Here is a 12,708-nt window from a genome sequence, read left to right on the forward strand (position 1 = left end):
CCAGGACACCACGCAGACGATTCCACCGCTGCCATCCAGTTGTTGCGACCCGGGTAGCATGGCCGGGGACCGGTTTTGGGACGAGGAGGGTGGGAGACTGGGTTTAGAGGAAGGTAACGAAGAACTTTGTACACTTATTTACATTATTTACAAAGGGTGACTAAGAATGACTCTCAGCGGAAGGGAACGTCTTCGTCGACCGGAGTCGACTGGAGCTAGCAGGCTTCTCTCGGCCACACTCACAGCCGAGTTAAATATGGTTCGGATTCCCCAGATCCCTGGCTGGGGAATAATGTTCGAAGAGCACTGTCCAATCGGATGGACCGAAGTAGAGGCTGGTGTTACCACCCACGGCCGGGCAGGTGCGGGCTTTTCAACTCTCTCGCAGCTGGGTCGATGGGAAGGGGGAGATGCTGACTCATCCAGCCCGGCTGGAAAGGAATCTCCCGCAGTCTTCCAGCAGGTGAATGAACCTGCCTCCCCGCCTGTTGTCCAGAACTCGAGTCGGGAACACAGCAGTCTTCAATTAACAGCCAGCGTGACTGGCGCCGCCACGTCGCCTCCGCTTCGCTGTGTTTGCTCTGACAATAGCCGCTGCGCGTCTCCTGCCTTCGTCGCTGCTGCCAGTCACCTGCACTCCGCTTCCGCTGGGGTTGCTGCTGACATTAGACAGTTTTAGCAGAGCGTAATTGCGCCTCCGCTCCGCTCACGGTTCCCGCTCACCCTAACCGGAGCGTTGGCCATAAAATTTCTTTTTAGCTGAGCGGGAACGAGGCGAACTGCACAAAGAGCCTCTGGTGTTGAAATGTGAAACTAGGCAACAGGAAAAAATGAATAGCTTCATTTTCCGTCGCAGTATAAAGACATTTTTGCACGTAAACATTTTATAAGATGTAGATAAGATGTAAGGTGAAATGCATATGTTGTTTTTGAGCAGTCGTTTTTTATTTCTGTTATCGAGCACAGTTGCGAGCCAACGCCAGGTCAGAAAGTAGTCGTGATGAGGCGAGCCTCGTGTTCGTTCCTCTGTCTTGTGCGCGATACGTGCAGCGTTTGTCTTGTGCTGCTAGCTAGTGCATTGCTTACGAGCCGGCGTCATGACACAAATGGGGAGTGTGCTGCAAGACCCACTCTTGTTGAGTCAGCTCACCTGGCACGATATTGAAGACCTTTTGGTAATGGAAGTGTTTTCTGTTACTCGGCGAGATCCGCTTTCGGCGTCCGGATATCTGAATATCGACGCTATGGAAAATGGACTTTTCCGATCGTACTTTCGCTTCGAAAAAGCTGACATTAGACGATTGAAAAGTGCTCTGCTTGTCCCTGACGTCATCGCGACGCCGCAAAGAGTGATCGTCCCCGGAGATGAAGCCCTGTGCATCACTTTGCGTCGCCTGTCGTACCCGAACAGGCTCTGCGAATTAGAGCAACTTTTCGGCCGGCACTATTCAGTGATTTCGTCGGTGACCAGCACTGTGCTCTCGCACATAGAGGACAACTTCGTTCACCTCCTAAAAGACGTGAACAATCACAGCTGGCTTGATTTGCCTACAATTGAAGCGTTCTCCCAGGTAAGGAATTCATTCGAATTTCTTAAACCACCATTACAGACATTTACTTTGCAGGCTGTGCATTTCAAAGGGGCTCCCCTCCACAACTGTTGGGGGTTCATAGACGGAACCGCCCGAGCTATCAGCAGGCCATCAACTAGCCAAAAGCTTTTCTTCTCTGGGCACAAACGTATACACGCTGTGAAATACCAGTCGATCATGTGTCCGAACGGCATCATATGCCAGCTCAGCGGGCCATTCTTCGGTAGCCGGCACGACGCTGGTGAGTTCCTTGTTCAGCTTTTTCTGGCGTGGCTTGAGCACAACTAACTTTTGTAGAGGAAGGAAACAGCGAGTTAACCCGTTTACTTATTTACATGTCTTTCAGGTATCCTGCGGAAAAGCAAGACATACGAAAAACTGGAAAAGCTTGTCCAAGGGCACAGCTACTGCTTGTATGGGGACCCGGCTTACCCATTGAGGCCACTGTTGTTAAAGCCCTATGGTGGAAGCAGGATAACAGCACGGCAGGAATCATTTAATAGGGAAATGAGCAAAGTAAGGCAAGCTGTTGAGTGGGGCTTTGGGAAGATCGCAGGGTTGTTTGCATTTCTTGATTTCAGGAAAAATCAGAAGCTCCAGCGGCAGAACTTGCCTCGCATGTACAGGGTCAGTGCACTTCTTGCAAATTGCCACACATGTGTCTATGGCTCTCAAGTATCCCAGTACTTTGGCCTCGAGCCACCAAGCTTAGAAGCATATCTCACTCAACAGCGTCATTAATGGCTGCATGGAGAGCACATAAGGTCATAGCACGAAGACCTCAAACATTCAGAACAATGCATGTAGAAAACCGTTTATTTTCAATCCAAGATTCTGGCCCCAACTCCGTCCCTTCCTCAGGAGTGACTGGAATTTTCAGCAGCAGCAGAAGCAGGGAGCTGGCCCGACGCGATGGACCGTTATATTCAAGTCGATGGAACGATTCGTTGAGAATTACGCCAGAGTTCAAGAAACCCTCAAGAAGCTCTTGCAGACACCAGGTTCAGTGACCGAAAGCAGCAAGGCTATTTTTAGAGGTTACGATCAGCTTTTGCAGACGAACACTTCTAAATGGCGCTTATTCTACCACAACTCCGGGCATTTTAGAGATTCTACAAAAGCAATCGCAAAACATGTGCGAGTTGATGGTTCAGGTCGTGAAGTATGTTCAGCTTCTGTTTTGCATACCAGCGTCTGTTGCTTCCGGGGAACGCTCTTTAGTGCTCTGCGCATAATAAAAACGTATTTGCGCAACCGAACGACTCAGGAGACTAAAGATCTGATTAAGAAACGCCAAAGCATGAGGGCGTCTAACTCCACAGACAGGATAGAACGAGCAGAGCTATCGAAGTTAATAAATAAGCACAAGGTAGCCCACATAAGAAAGTTTAACATGGAGAAAATCGAGCATGCTCTAAGGAACGGAGGTAGCCTGAAATCAGTGACGAGAAAACTGGGCATGGGTAGAATTAGCCGAAGAGTTCTACACAAATCTATACAGTAGCGAATCTAATCACCAAGTTACTGAGGAAGGCAGTCGAGCACAGCAATGGGACATCCCGCCAGTAACGAAGGAGGAAGTAAAGAAAGCCTTACGAGCAATGCAAAGAGGGAAAGCAGCTGGTGAGCATCAGGTAACAGCAGATTTGTTGAAGGACGGAGGCAAGATTGTGCTACAAAAACTAGCCACCCTGTATACGCAATGCCCTATGACCTCGAGAGTACCAGAAGCTTGGAAGAACGCTAACATTATCTTAATTATAAGAAAGGAGACGTCACGGACTTGAAGAATTACAGACCGATCAGCTTATTGTCCGTTGCCTACAAAGCATTTACTAAGGCAATCGCTAACAGAGTCAGGACAACCTTGTACTTCAGTCAACCAAATGATCAAGCAGGCTTTCGTAAAGGATACTCGATAATAGACCACATTCACACTATCAATCAGGTGATAGAGAAATGCGAAGAATATAACCAACCCCTATACATAGCCTTCATCGATTACGAGAAAGCATTTGACTCAGTGGAAACCTCAGCTGTCATGCAGGCATTGCGGAATCAGGGTGTGGAAGAGTGTTATGTGAAAATATTGGAAGATATGTATAACGATTGCACAGCTACTATAGTTCTCCATAAAGTCGGCAATAAAATTCCAATACGGAAAGGTGTCAGGCAGGGAGACACGATCTCGCCAATGCTGTTCACTGCCTGCTTACAGGAGGTATTCCGGGGGCTGGAATGGGAACAGTTGGGGATAGGAGTTAATGGAGAATACCTGAGTAATTTGCGATTCGCTGCTGACATTGCCTTGCTAAGCCACTCAGGACAAGAACTGCAAAGCATGATCAATCAGTTAGACAGGCAGAGCAGAACGGTGGGGCTAAGAATTAACATGCAGAAAACCTAAGTAATGTTCAACAGCCTAGCAAGGGAACAGCAGTTCGCAATTGGTAGCGAGGTGCTGGAAGTAGTAAGAGAATATGTCCACTTAGGGCAGGTAGTGACCGCAGATCCGGATCATGAGAGGGAAATAACTAGAATAAGAATGGGGTGGAGCGCATATGGCAGGTCCTCTCAGATCATGAATGGTAGCTTACCAATATCCCTGAAGAGAAAAGTATACAACACCTGTATCCTACCGGTACTCACCTATGGGGCAGAAACGTGGAGGCTAACAAAGAGGGTTCAGCTTAAGTTAAGAACAACGCAGCGAGCTATGCAAAGGAAAATGATAGGTGTAACGTTAAGAGATCGGAAGAGGGCGGAGTGGGTGAGGGAACAAACGCGGGTTAATGACATCCTAGTTGAAATCAAGAGGAAGAAGTGGGCTTGGGCAGGGCATGTAATGCGAAGGCAAGATAACCGCTGGTCCTTAAGGGTAACGGAGTGGATTCCAAGAGAAAGCAAACGTAGCAGGGGACGGCAGAAAGTTAGGTGGGCGGGTGAGATTAAGAAGTTTGCGGGGATACAGTGGCGGCAACTAGCAAAGGACAGGGTTAATTGGAGAGACATGGGAGAGGCCTTTGCCCTGCAGTAGGTGTAGTCAGGCTGATGATGATGATGAAGGTAAAATGCATTCTTTACCCTTCTGGATACCAAAGCCCCAGATTTTAGGTACGCATGACAACACAGCCATTATTTCTGGCAGCACAATACATTATGCACCAACTACAATATTTCATCCTTCGTTGTCCCTGCCTGTTCTACTCCGCTCTTGCAATAAACTCTCAATGCGCTGCATCCGCTCCAACAGCTGATCATGCTGATCTTTGTAAGAATTAATTTGTAGTAGATGCTTCTCCTCCTCGATGCGTACTTTTCTTTCTTCGAGTGCTAGTTTTTTTTCGTCTAGTCGCAGCTGGCGATTTGCTAGGGCAAGGTTTTCCTTTTTTAGAAGAAATTCGTATTCTTCCCTTCGGGCCAGGAGCTCTAGGCCCATGCTCTGCAGTCCTTGTATCCCTATGAGAAAAACAAAGAAACATTTTTAGTGTCCCTTGGAGTGAAAATGGTACTAAACTATTGCACCAGTCAGTTATGTTTTAAATATACTCATAGAGCAGATGTTGCATTCAGAGCACACTACATTTGTTACGCTTCAAACTGCTGCATACGAACAGGGTAAAAATGGCTTGATTCTGTGTAAAGAAGTAAGCATGCAGCATTTGTCAATCCGGCCGACAGAGTTCACCCTAGAGCAGTATACATTTTCAGTGGTGCCTTTTGAGCAGTGAAGAAACATTTCAGAAGAACTAGAGCGTTAGGAGCAAGGGTGAGAAGCGTGCTAACCCTGCCTGGCAATAGCAGGAGCCTTGCACAGCTCAAAAGCTACCCCCTTTGATCTGGACACAGCTGACATAGGCTGTCCCCTGCATTCCCAAAGGTTTTATTCCCGTTTGGAAGCAAGCACACATGAAACAAAGTGAAAATATATGTGGAGCTGAGTGATGGCATGTGATAACTATTGCAATGTTGTGCAAATGGCTTGTGGACCAGGTTGTCAGGTCCAGTTGTGTGAAATTGTTTGCTACAGTAAGGTCAGAGATACGAAGCCTCATGTTGCAAGTTGTGAAGCTGTATTTGTATCGTGAAGTTGGTGCTGTTAACTGGAGTGCATCTGTGTACCATTACATGTTCAACAGTGTACAGAACTTGTTTCATGTTATTGTAACCTTGTGTATGCCATGTTCCCAGTGGGTGCAAAGGGTCCAAGGTGCAAATGACAGCTTTTTTTTTAATCTCCTCTTGTACAGTGTATGCTGCGAGATAAAAATAAACCAATTTCAAGTTTGGCATTCGCCTGTCAAGGTGTGGATGTCGTACCTGAAAAAAGACCCTGTATTCCAATTACAAACCTGCTGGTCATGTAAAAGGTGTAGAGAGTTTTACATAATGGATAACACTGCTATGATGTCAGTTGAGCACTTTCTGCAAAAGCTTCCAATTTAAAAAGAAAATTGGTGCACACATGATCCATCAGCTCCTTCTCCCTCACTTCAATATACCTTTAGAAAGTGCCCTACAGTCCGAAGTTACAATTCCCCATAAGAGTGCACTTGCCACTCTCAAAACACACAAACCACCCCGTCATGGCAGCATAGAGACCCAAGCACTCCATTAAACGATAGTGCAAACACTGCAGTGCTTCAAAGTAAATTTTACAGAAGCATGAGTAAATTATGGATACGCAGTTAAAAATGCACCAACCAGAAAAAAGGTATGATGAACAAAGCAGTGACCTTTACTAACTGCATGCTTTTATCTACACCTCAAAATACCTACGCATTCAATAACTACATACGAGTTCATGTTGCTTTGCCGTTGTCATAATTTTCCTCTTTGTTTTATTGTGTTTGTGTAATTCACATTTCAGCAGGGAACGGTGCCATGTTCACCGGTGGGCAGCTACCTCATGAGTGCACGCATACCACTTTAATTGCACATGTGAGGAACATTAGAGAGTGAGCCCTTTTGAGTGTCAACCCTCGTCAGTACAAGTGGACGTTATATTTGGTGGTTGACGAGAAGCTGCATGCATCCTATTAGAGACTCGAGTGGAGGGCTCTAGGTTATTTAGGCCACTCAGGGTACTTTAACATCCACCGCCACATTTATTTTTACCTCCAAAATGCACTGGTCACGACCAGAACTCAGTCTGACATCCTTGAATGAATGACAAATATTCCTGACTTGAGCTAACTATCGCCATGTTTCTGTCAACATAGCCCTCTGTGCCCTGTTACTCAGACTCTGCCTACTTAAAACAAATTTAACACCAACTTGCCCAAGCCTAAAAAATTTTCAGCATGCACGCAGGAACAACGTCCGCAATCTGCCTGCAAGCCCGTCTGCTGTGATGCACAACAAAGTAACTGAATGCAATAATGTGCTCAAGCTCTACTCAGTGTTCCATGCAAAAGCACCACCCAATAAATGCTTTAGGTTGCGTGCAGTACTGTGTTAGTTTCACCTTTGGGCATGTTTTGAGCTCGCTGCCTCTTTCGCCTTTGCCGAGGCTGTGCTTCTGGCTGGTGCGCCATTGCAGCAGCATCATCACTCGCCGAGTCATGGATGACTTGTTCTGTGCGGACAGAGGAGCGTGGGCTCTGTGGGGACAGCGGGGCCTCCTCCTCCTCAGGGTGGCATAGCGACATCAGTATCCGGGAGGCTGCTGACCCGCCACAGTCTGCAAAGGAAGCAGCAGTAGAGAAATGCCACTGCTATGATTAACTTTTTCCCACACCACTTCTGAATACAAGTAAATGATGCCAATCCTCCTAGTGTGCATTTTGTTGCTGGCATGACCACATCAGTGTGGAAAAAGAAAAACAACAGTGGACTGACACAATACAAAACATCAGTTTTCTTTAACATCAGTTTTCTTTTCTACTGCATCTTGCTGTGCTCTGTGGGGCTGACAGGCCGTGTTAACTGCACTACTTGGACATCAATGTATGGTGTGGAAGAATGACATATTACTGCAAATGCCAGAAAATAGAGCAAGATTAGCAGTGTTTACAAACCCACAGACTTATCGTGCGGCGCTATTGTATAACAACAGAGAGCCATGGAAGTCTATGCATTTACACACCCCGCGGTAAACACTGGGCGGCTTGTTTGTGAATGTTTTTTGCTCTCAGTACCCGTGGCAGAAGTATTTTTATACCTAGTTTTAGAAACGTCAACCCCGTGCTGTTCGACACAGGGCAATTGCTGAGTTCAACATACACTCTGCCTTCGCGACTTGAAGGGATCTGTACTGGATTATTAGAAAGCATGATTAGAAAACTTGCCGCTCATGTCTCCATCGTCGGCCTGGTCTCCGCCCGTGTCCATCGGCAGCACAGCAACGTCCCTCATGTTCTGCGCGGCACGCACTTGAGCAGCAGCCGAAAACGGCGCCGCCAGCGTCCTTTTGCACGGTGCCGTCGCGTTCCCTTTCCTCGGCACTGTCCTCGGCGTATACCCGAATTCGTGAGCCATATCAGATACTTCTTGCAGAAGCTGATCCAGCTCGCTATATTGTTCCTCTGTTCCGGATCTGAGGAGAGCGCAGGTTCGATTGTGTGATAAGGCATGCAACGTATATGTCACAGACACAGCGCAAAACAAAATAGGTACATAAGCACTTACTTGCGTAGGTTCGCTTTGTCCTGCTGGCGAAAATACCCGAGCAACAGGTCCAGCCTGTCGCGCACTGCGCGGAGGGTGAGATCGCGCCCCGCTGCATCGGCCACGTTTCGGCGCACTTCGTCCCAAACGCGGGGGTTGCTAAAAGGATTTGCTGCGGCTACCTCGCGCAAAAGGCATAGGTCCTCGTCTATGCGAAACCTTTTTCTAGGTTTGCGGTTGCATACGCCAATGCTTTTCGCGGAGGCCGAGGCACATTCGCTGTCAGCTGCAGAACAGGCGGCTGCCATGTTGAACGCTGCCGACTCCGCGCGCGCGAGACCAGAATGCCTTGCGTGAGCCTCGCTCGTCGCGCCGTTCCGCGCTCCGCTGGGACTGCGCGCGAGCGGAACGGAAGTGCCGGTCCGCTCACGCGCTCCCGTCTGACGGTTCGGCGCATGCGCAGTAGCGCTCCCGCTAGCCGGCTTACCGGAGCGGAGGCGCAAATACGCTCTGCTAAAACTGTCTATTGGCTCCTGACTTCACCGCTGCGGCCGCGGTCACCTGCACTCCGCTACACCAATCCATTTAGGCTCGGAGGGCGGCATTCCAAGCACCCCACTTAACCACCGCCGTCGCAAAGTTGTCGGCCTCATCGATTGTCCACGGTTGCTGCTGGTCGGGCCCACGTGGCTAGAAGTACGGCCACGACAACCCGCATATATGCAGAAGGATCCCAGTCACTGAAGATATATTTGCGGTGACCCAGAACCCAAGCTGTGCTGCCGTACATGGATGAGGGTACCTCACCGGACACCGCCAGACGGCTGCATGTCATCGTGTTTGGGTCGAAGCGATAAAGAACACTTGGAAATGGAAAGCTGCGCGGGCCGCCCCACAGATACGCGCAGTGGCCGTACGCTACAGCTATGGGGAGGGAAATGGTAATCGGCCCGGCGTCGGAAAGTAGCCTCTGCACCACATCCCACCGGTGCGATGCGGGATCGAAGATGAACACGTGGACCAAGTTCCATGCCATCTGGCAACTGTCGAACGAGTAGATCTTGCCGTTGACGCCTACTGCCGTGCGGGTGACATGCTCTGGAACACCGTTTAGCCGCACCGTCCACATCCTGCAGAGACACCTGGTTCTGTAAGAAACACGGGCCGATCATTCCAGCGATGGTGGCGGCATCATACGGGTTTTTTCTGAAGCAGCGATATGGTGATCGGTATTCGCAGCGTGAGCGGACGTAGTGCTTCGAAGGGTGACTATTTCCGTTAGATTTTTGAATATGTTGGTCATTTTATGACACTCACACGAATGAATGTTCGAAAAAGGACATGTACTCTTGCAATTACCAAGATTAAAAGCGCTAAAAGCCGTTATAAAGTGCGCATAAGTGGTCAGGAGTGCTATTTTGCCATTACGGGTTTGTTTCAGAGCGAATGACTTTTTTTGACGCCACGAGATATGTGGTTAACTCTTTTCACTCGAGAATTTTGTTTAGTTGATCGGTCATGGCAGTCGCATTGATAGGGATTGAATATCTGGCGGCCTTAAAAAGAAACAGATTCACCACAGCGCTACGGAACGAGGACAGAAGGAACACGAAAAACACAGGACGGGCGGTGTTTTTTAAGCATCAACCAACTAGCCCACAGCAGAGAATCCTCTTACGACTTAAATAGAAACGTGAAATATATATTGCTTAAATCCCGCGGTACTTTTTTCTTTCGTTTCGCGCATGCTTTGTTGCCGCCTTATCGTCTAGCAGGCGCTTGGTATAGGTGTCACGCAGCTCTGGTCTATTCACATCGCGAGCAACAACCACTTTGTCCAACCCTGCCGCGATGGTGAAAATGTGGTGTGAATCGTTGGCATTTCACATTTTTATTTCTTGTTCTGGCAAGAAATGCCTAAGGAGGCTGACTACCTGCAGTTGTTTCTGGTGAAATAGAAAATTGTGATTTGGTCACTGTGCCTTCTATATATACCTCTAAATACGTAGTTTTGAGGAAAGGAAGTGATGCCGTATCTGTTTCACATATCTCGGTGGAAGCCCCAACCGCACCATGAGGGAAGGGAGGAGGGCGGGAGTGAAAGAAGAAAGAGAGAAGGAGGGGTCGTAGTGGAGGGCTCCGGATTAATTTCGACCACCCGAGTATCTTTAACGTGCATTTACATCGCACAGCACACGGGCTCCTTTTGTGTTTTCTCTTCATCGAAGTGCAAGCCGCCGCGGCTCGGTTCGAACCCGGTTACTCCTGCTGAGTAGCCGAGCACGCTAACCTCTGAGCCACCGCGGCGGTTATCTACCGGTTGTGGGAAACGTGTTACGAGCGGAGCGCCGCGGTGGTGGTGGTGGTGGTGAAAAACTTTAATCAAAGAGAGCTTCAGGGTAAAAAAAAAACCCTGCTGCATGGTCGGTATCCTTAGTCCGGGACACCGCACGACGAGGCCCCGTCTCGCGCCCTCTTGACCAGAGCCCTTTGGGACTCCAGTGTGGAGCAGTTGAGGAGGGCAGTCTCCCATGCCTCTCGGGTGGGGGTGGGGGAGGGGGGGAAGGAGAGGATTCTGAGTACATGCCCACACCATGTGAAAGATATCGCAGATCTCTCCACAGTGCGGGCAGCGCCCATCTATGTTCGGATCGAAGTGTTTTGCTATTGCAGGACAGAGAAGGGTTCCTGTCTGCAGGCGCCGCAGAGTTCGCTCCTCCGCCTTACTCAGCCCCTTGATAGGTGCAGGGTAGATACGGTGGCTGTCGCAATAATAAATTAGGATTTCGCGGAACCGCAGAAGCGGTTTATGAGCTTCTGAGCCATCAGAGCTAGGATGAGGAGCCCGGTGTGTGAGTGCTCGGGCGGCCGCATCAGCGGCCTCATTGCCTCGTAGACCCTGGTGGCCAGGAGCCCAGATCACTTTTGTGCGAGTTGGATCGGCGAGAGCGCGTCTTAGAATTTGCGAGGCAAGAGGTGGTATTCGCATCCAAGATAATGTTCACAGGCCCGGCGAGAGTCTGTGATAACAGTTTTCGGTTTTGGATCGGCGGCAGCGAGAGCTATTGCGACTTCCTCCGCTCGCGTTGAATTTGGGGCCCGAAAAGATAGCCCATCGATATTCATTCCCCGGTGGACTACGGCAGCCATGAAGAATCCCGCGGGCGACGGCCCTGTGATGTCCACGTATCTTGAAAGTAGTTCGGACGGCGCGAAAACAACAAAGACAAAGGAGACACGAACACAACAGGACGGGCGCCACGGGTACACGTAATAGACGCCCTCTTTATAGCCATATTGCCTCTCAAGCGTGCGAACCCTCGCTTGTCGTCTGCCTTCATGTGAAGCCATGTCCATGTTACGCGGGAGCAGAGCGACCAAGAGCATGTGGCGCCACAGCACCGGGATGTTCTCCGTCCCCTCTGGTATGCATGTGTGTTGGATGTGTAAGCGGTTTAGCAGGCGGTGCCCAGGAACCGTCTGCGATAGCCGCGTATATTGGTTCACGAGGTGGGCCTCCCGCAACTCCTGATAGGAGTTTACCACTCCCAACGCCTTCAGTTTGGCGTTGGAGGTAGCCACCGGGAGGTCCAGTGCTCGCTTTGTTGCCTTCCTGATGATGGCGTCAATGCGCTCGTCTTGTTGTCTGGTGGTGCGTAGGTACGGCACGGCGTAGAGGATCCGGCTCGTCACGAAGGCATAGGCGAGCCGTAGCGCGTCCCTGCTCCGCAGACCACCCCGGTTGTTGGAAACACGGTGGATCATGCGCCCTACCTGTTCACCTATGCTCTTGAGTTTCGCTATAGTAGAGTCCGGCCTAAGTTTGTTATTGATGAACAGACCCAGGATCCGGAGCTCTGCCACTTCTCTGATGGGACCGCCCGACAGAGATATGCGTAGAGACGTGTTGTCCTTGTGGTTTGTCCTGACGTGTAGAAGCTCTGATTTGGCGGGAGCACATTGGACACAACAGTCGGCAGCATATGCTTCGACTACGGCGGCGGCCTGCTGAAGGCGGTCCTCCATCTCCCCAAGGCTCCCCTCGGTGGTCCAGATTGTAATGTCGTCTGCGTAGAGTGCGTGTTTTATGCCCTCCACCTGAGCCAGTCGGCCGGGCAGGTGCATCATGGCGATGTTGAAAAGGAGCGGTGATAACACCGCCCCCTGTGGTATACCTCGTGTACCCATAGAGTACGGACCGTATTCCTCGTCCTCGATCCGGAGGAGTGCCTCACGCGCAGAGAGGAAGTCTCTGACATAGGCGAAGACCTTCGCCCCGCAGTTAGTGGTGTTCAAGTTAGAGAGTATGGTGCCATGTTTAACATTGTCAAACGCCCCCTTATGATCGAGGGTGAAGTTGTTGAAGAGGCGATTAGCAACGCACGGCGCGAAAGGTTGTTGCAGTTTAACCCGAGACGTGATCGGTTGCGGTGATAGGATCGCGTCCTCGTGCAGTGGCCAGCGAAGCTGACCTGTTTGCTCCGCCGCGTGTTTGAAACGCCCTCGT

General features: G+C 49.8%; 2 protein-coding genes across 2 annotated transcripts; one reads left to right on the forward strand and one right to left on the reverse strand.

The window, feature by feature from the left end:
• The first annotated feature begins 1,097 nt into the window (after positions 1-1,097).
• Positions 1,098-2,837, forward strand: LOC149357134 (uncharacterized). The gene is made up of 3 exons (XM_089577881.1): positions 1,098-1,571; positions 1,626-1,833; positions 1,939-2,837. The coding sequence occupies exons 1-3, from the start codon at positions 1,098-1,100 to the stop codon at positions 2,331-2,333; spliced, it is 1,077 nt and encodes a 358-aa protein (XP_089434007.1). The 3' UTR covers positions 2,334-2,837.
• Positions 2,838-7,841: 5,004 nt separating this feature from the next.
• Positions 7,842-8,646, reverse strand: LOC149357135 (uncharacterized). The gene is made up of 2 exons (XM_089584438.1): positions 8,223-8,646; positions 7,842-8,130 (listed from the first exon to the last, which is right to left on the reverse strand). Exons 1-2 carry the CDS (start codon positions 8,507-8,509, stop codon positions 7,857-7,859), a joined length of 561 nt encoding a protein of 186 aa, XP_089440564.1. The 5' UTR covers positions 8,510-8,646; the 3' UTR covers positions 7,842-7,856.
• Between the last annotated feature and the right edge of the window lie 4,062 nt (positions 8,647-12,708).

Source organism: Amblyomma mixtum, chromosome 3, assembly GCF_055824585.1.
Source record: "Amblyomma mixtum isolate Tamu chromosome 3, ASM5582458v1, whole genome shotgun sequence".
NCBI lineage: Eukaryota > Metazoa > Arthropoda > Arachnida > Ixodida > Ixodidae > Amblyomma > Amblyomma mixtum.

Coding starts and splice junctions, on each gene's coding strand:
- LOC149357135 (XM_089584438.1), bottom strand. CDS start 8,509: ATGGCAGCCGCCTGTTCTGCAGCTGACAGCGAATGTGCCTCGGCCTCC. Junction 8,131..8,222: donor GACAAAGCGAACCTACGCAA/GTAAGTGCTTAT, acceptor CGCTCTCCTCAG/ATCCGGAACAGAGGAACAAT.
- LOC149357134 (XM_089577881.1), top strand. CDS start 1,098: ATGACACAAATGGGGAGTGTGCTGCAAGACCCACTCTTGTTGAGTCAG. Junction 1,572..1,625: donor CAATTGAAGCGTTCTCCCAG/GTAAGGAATTCA, acceptor TTTACTTTGCAG/GCTGTGCATTTCAAAGGGGC. Junction 1,834..1,938: donor CGGTAGCCGGCACGACGCTG/GTGAGTTCCTTG, acceptor CATGTCTTTCAG/GTATCCTGCGGAAAAGCAAG.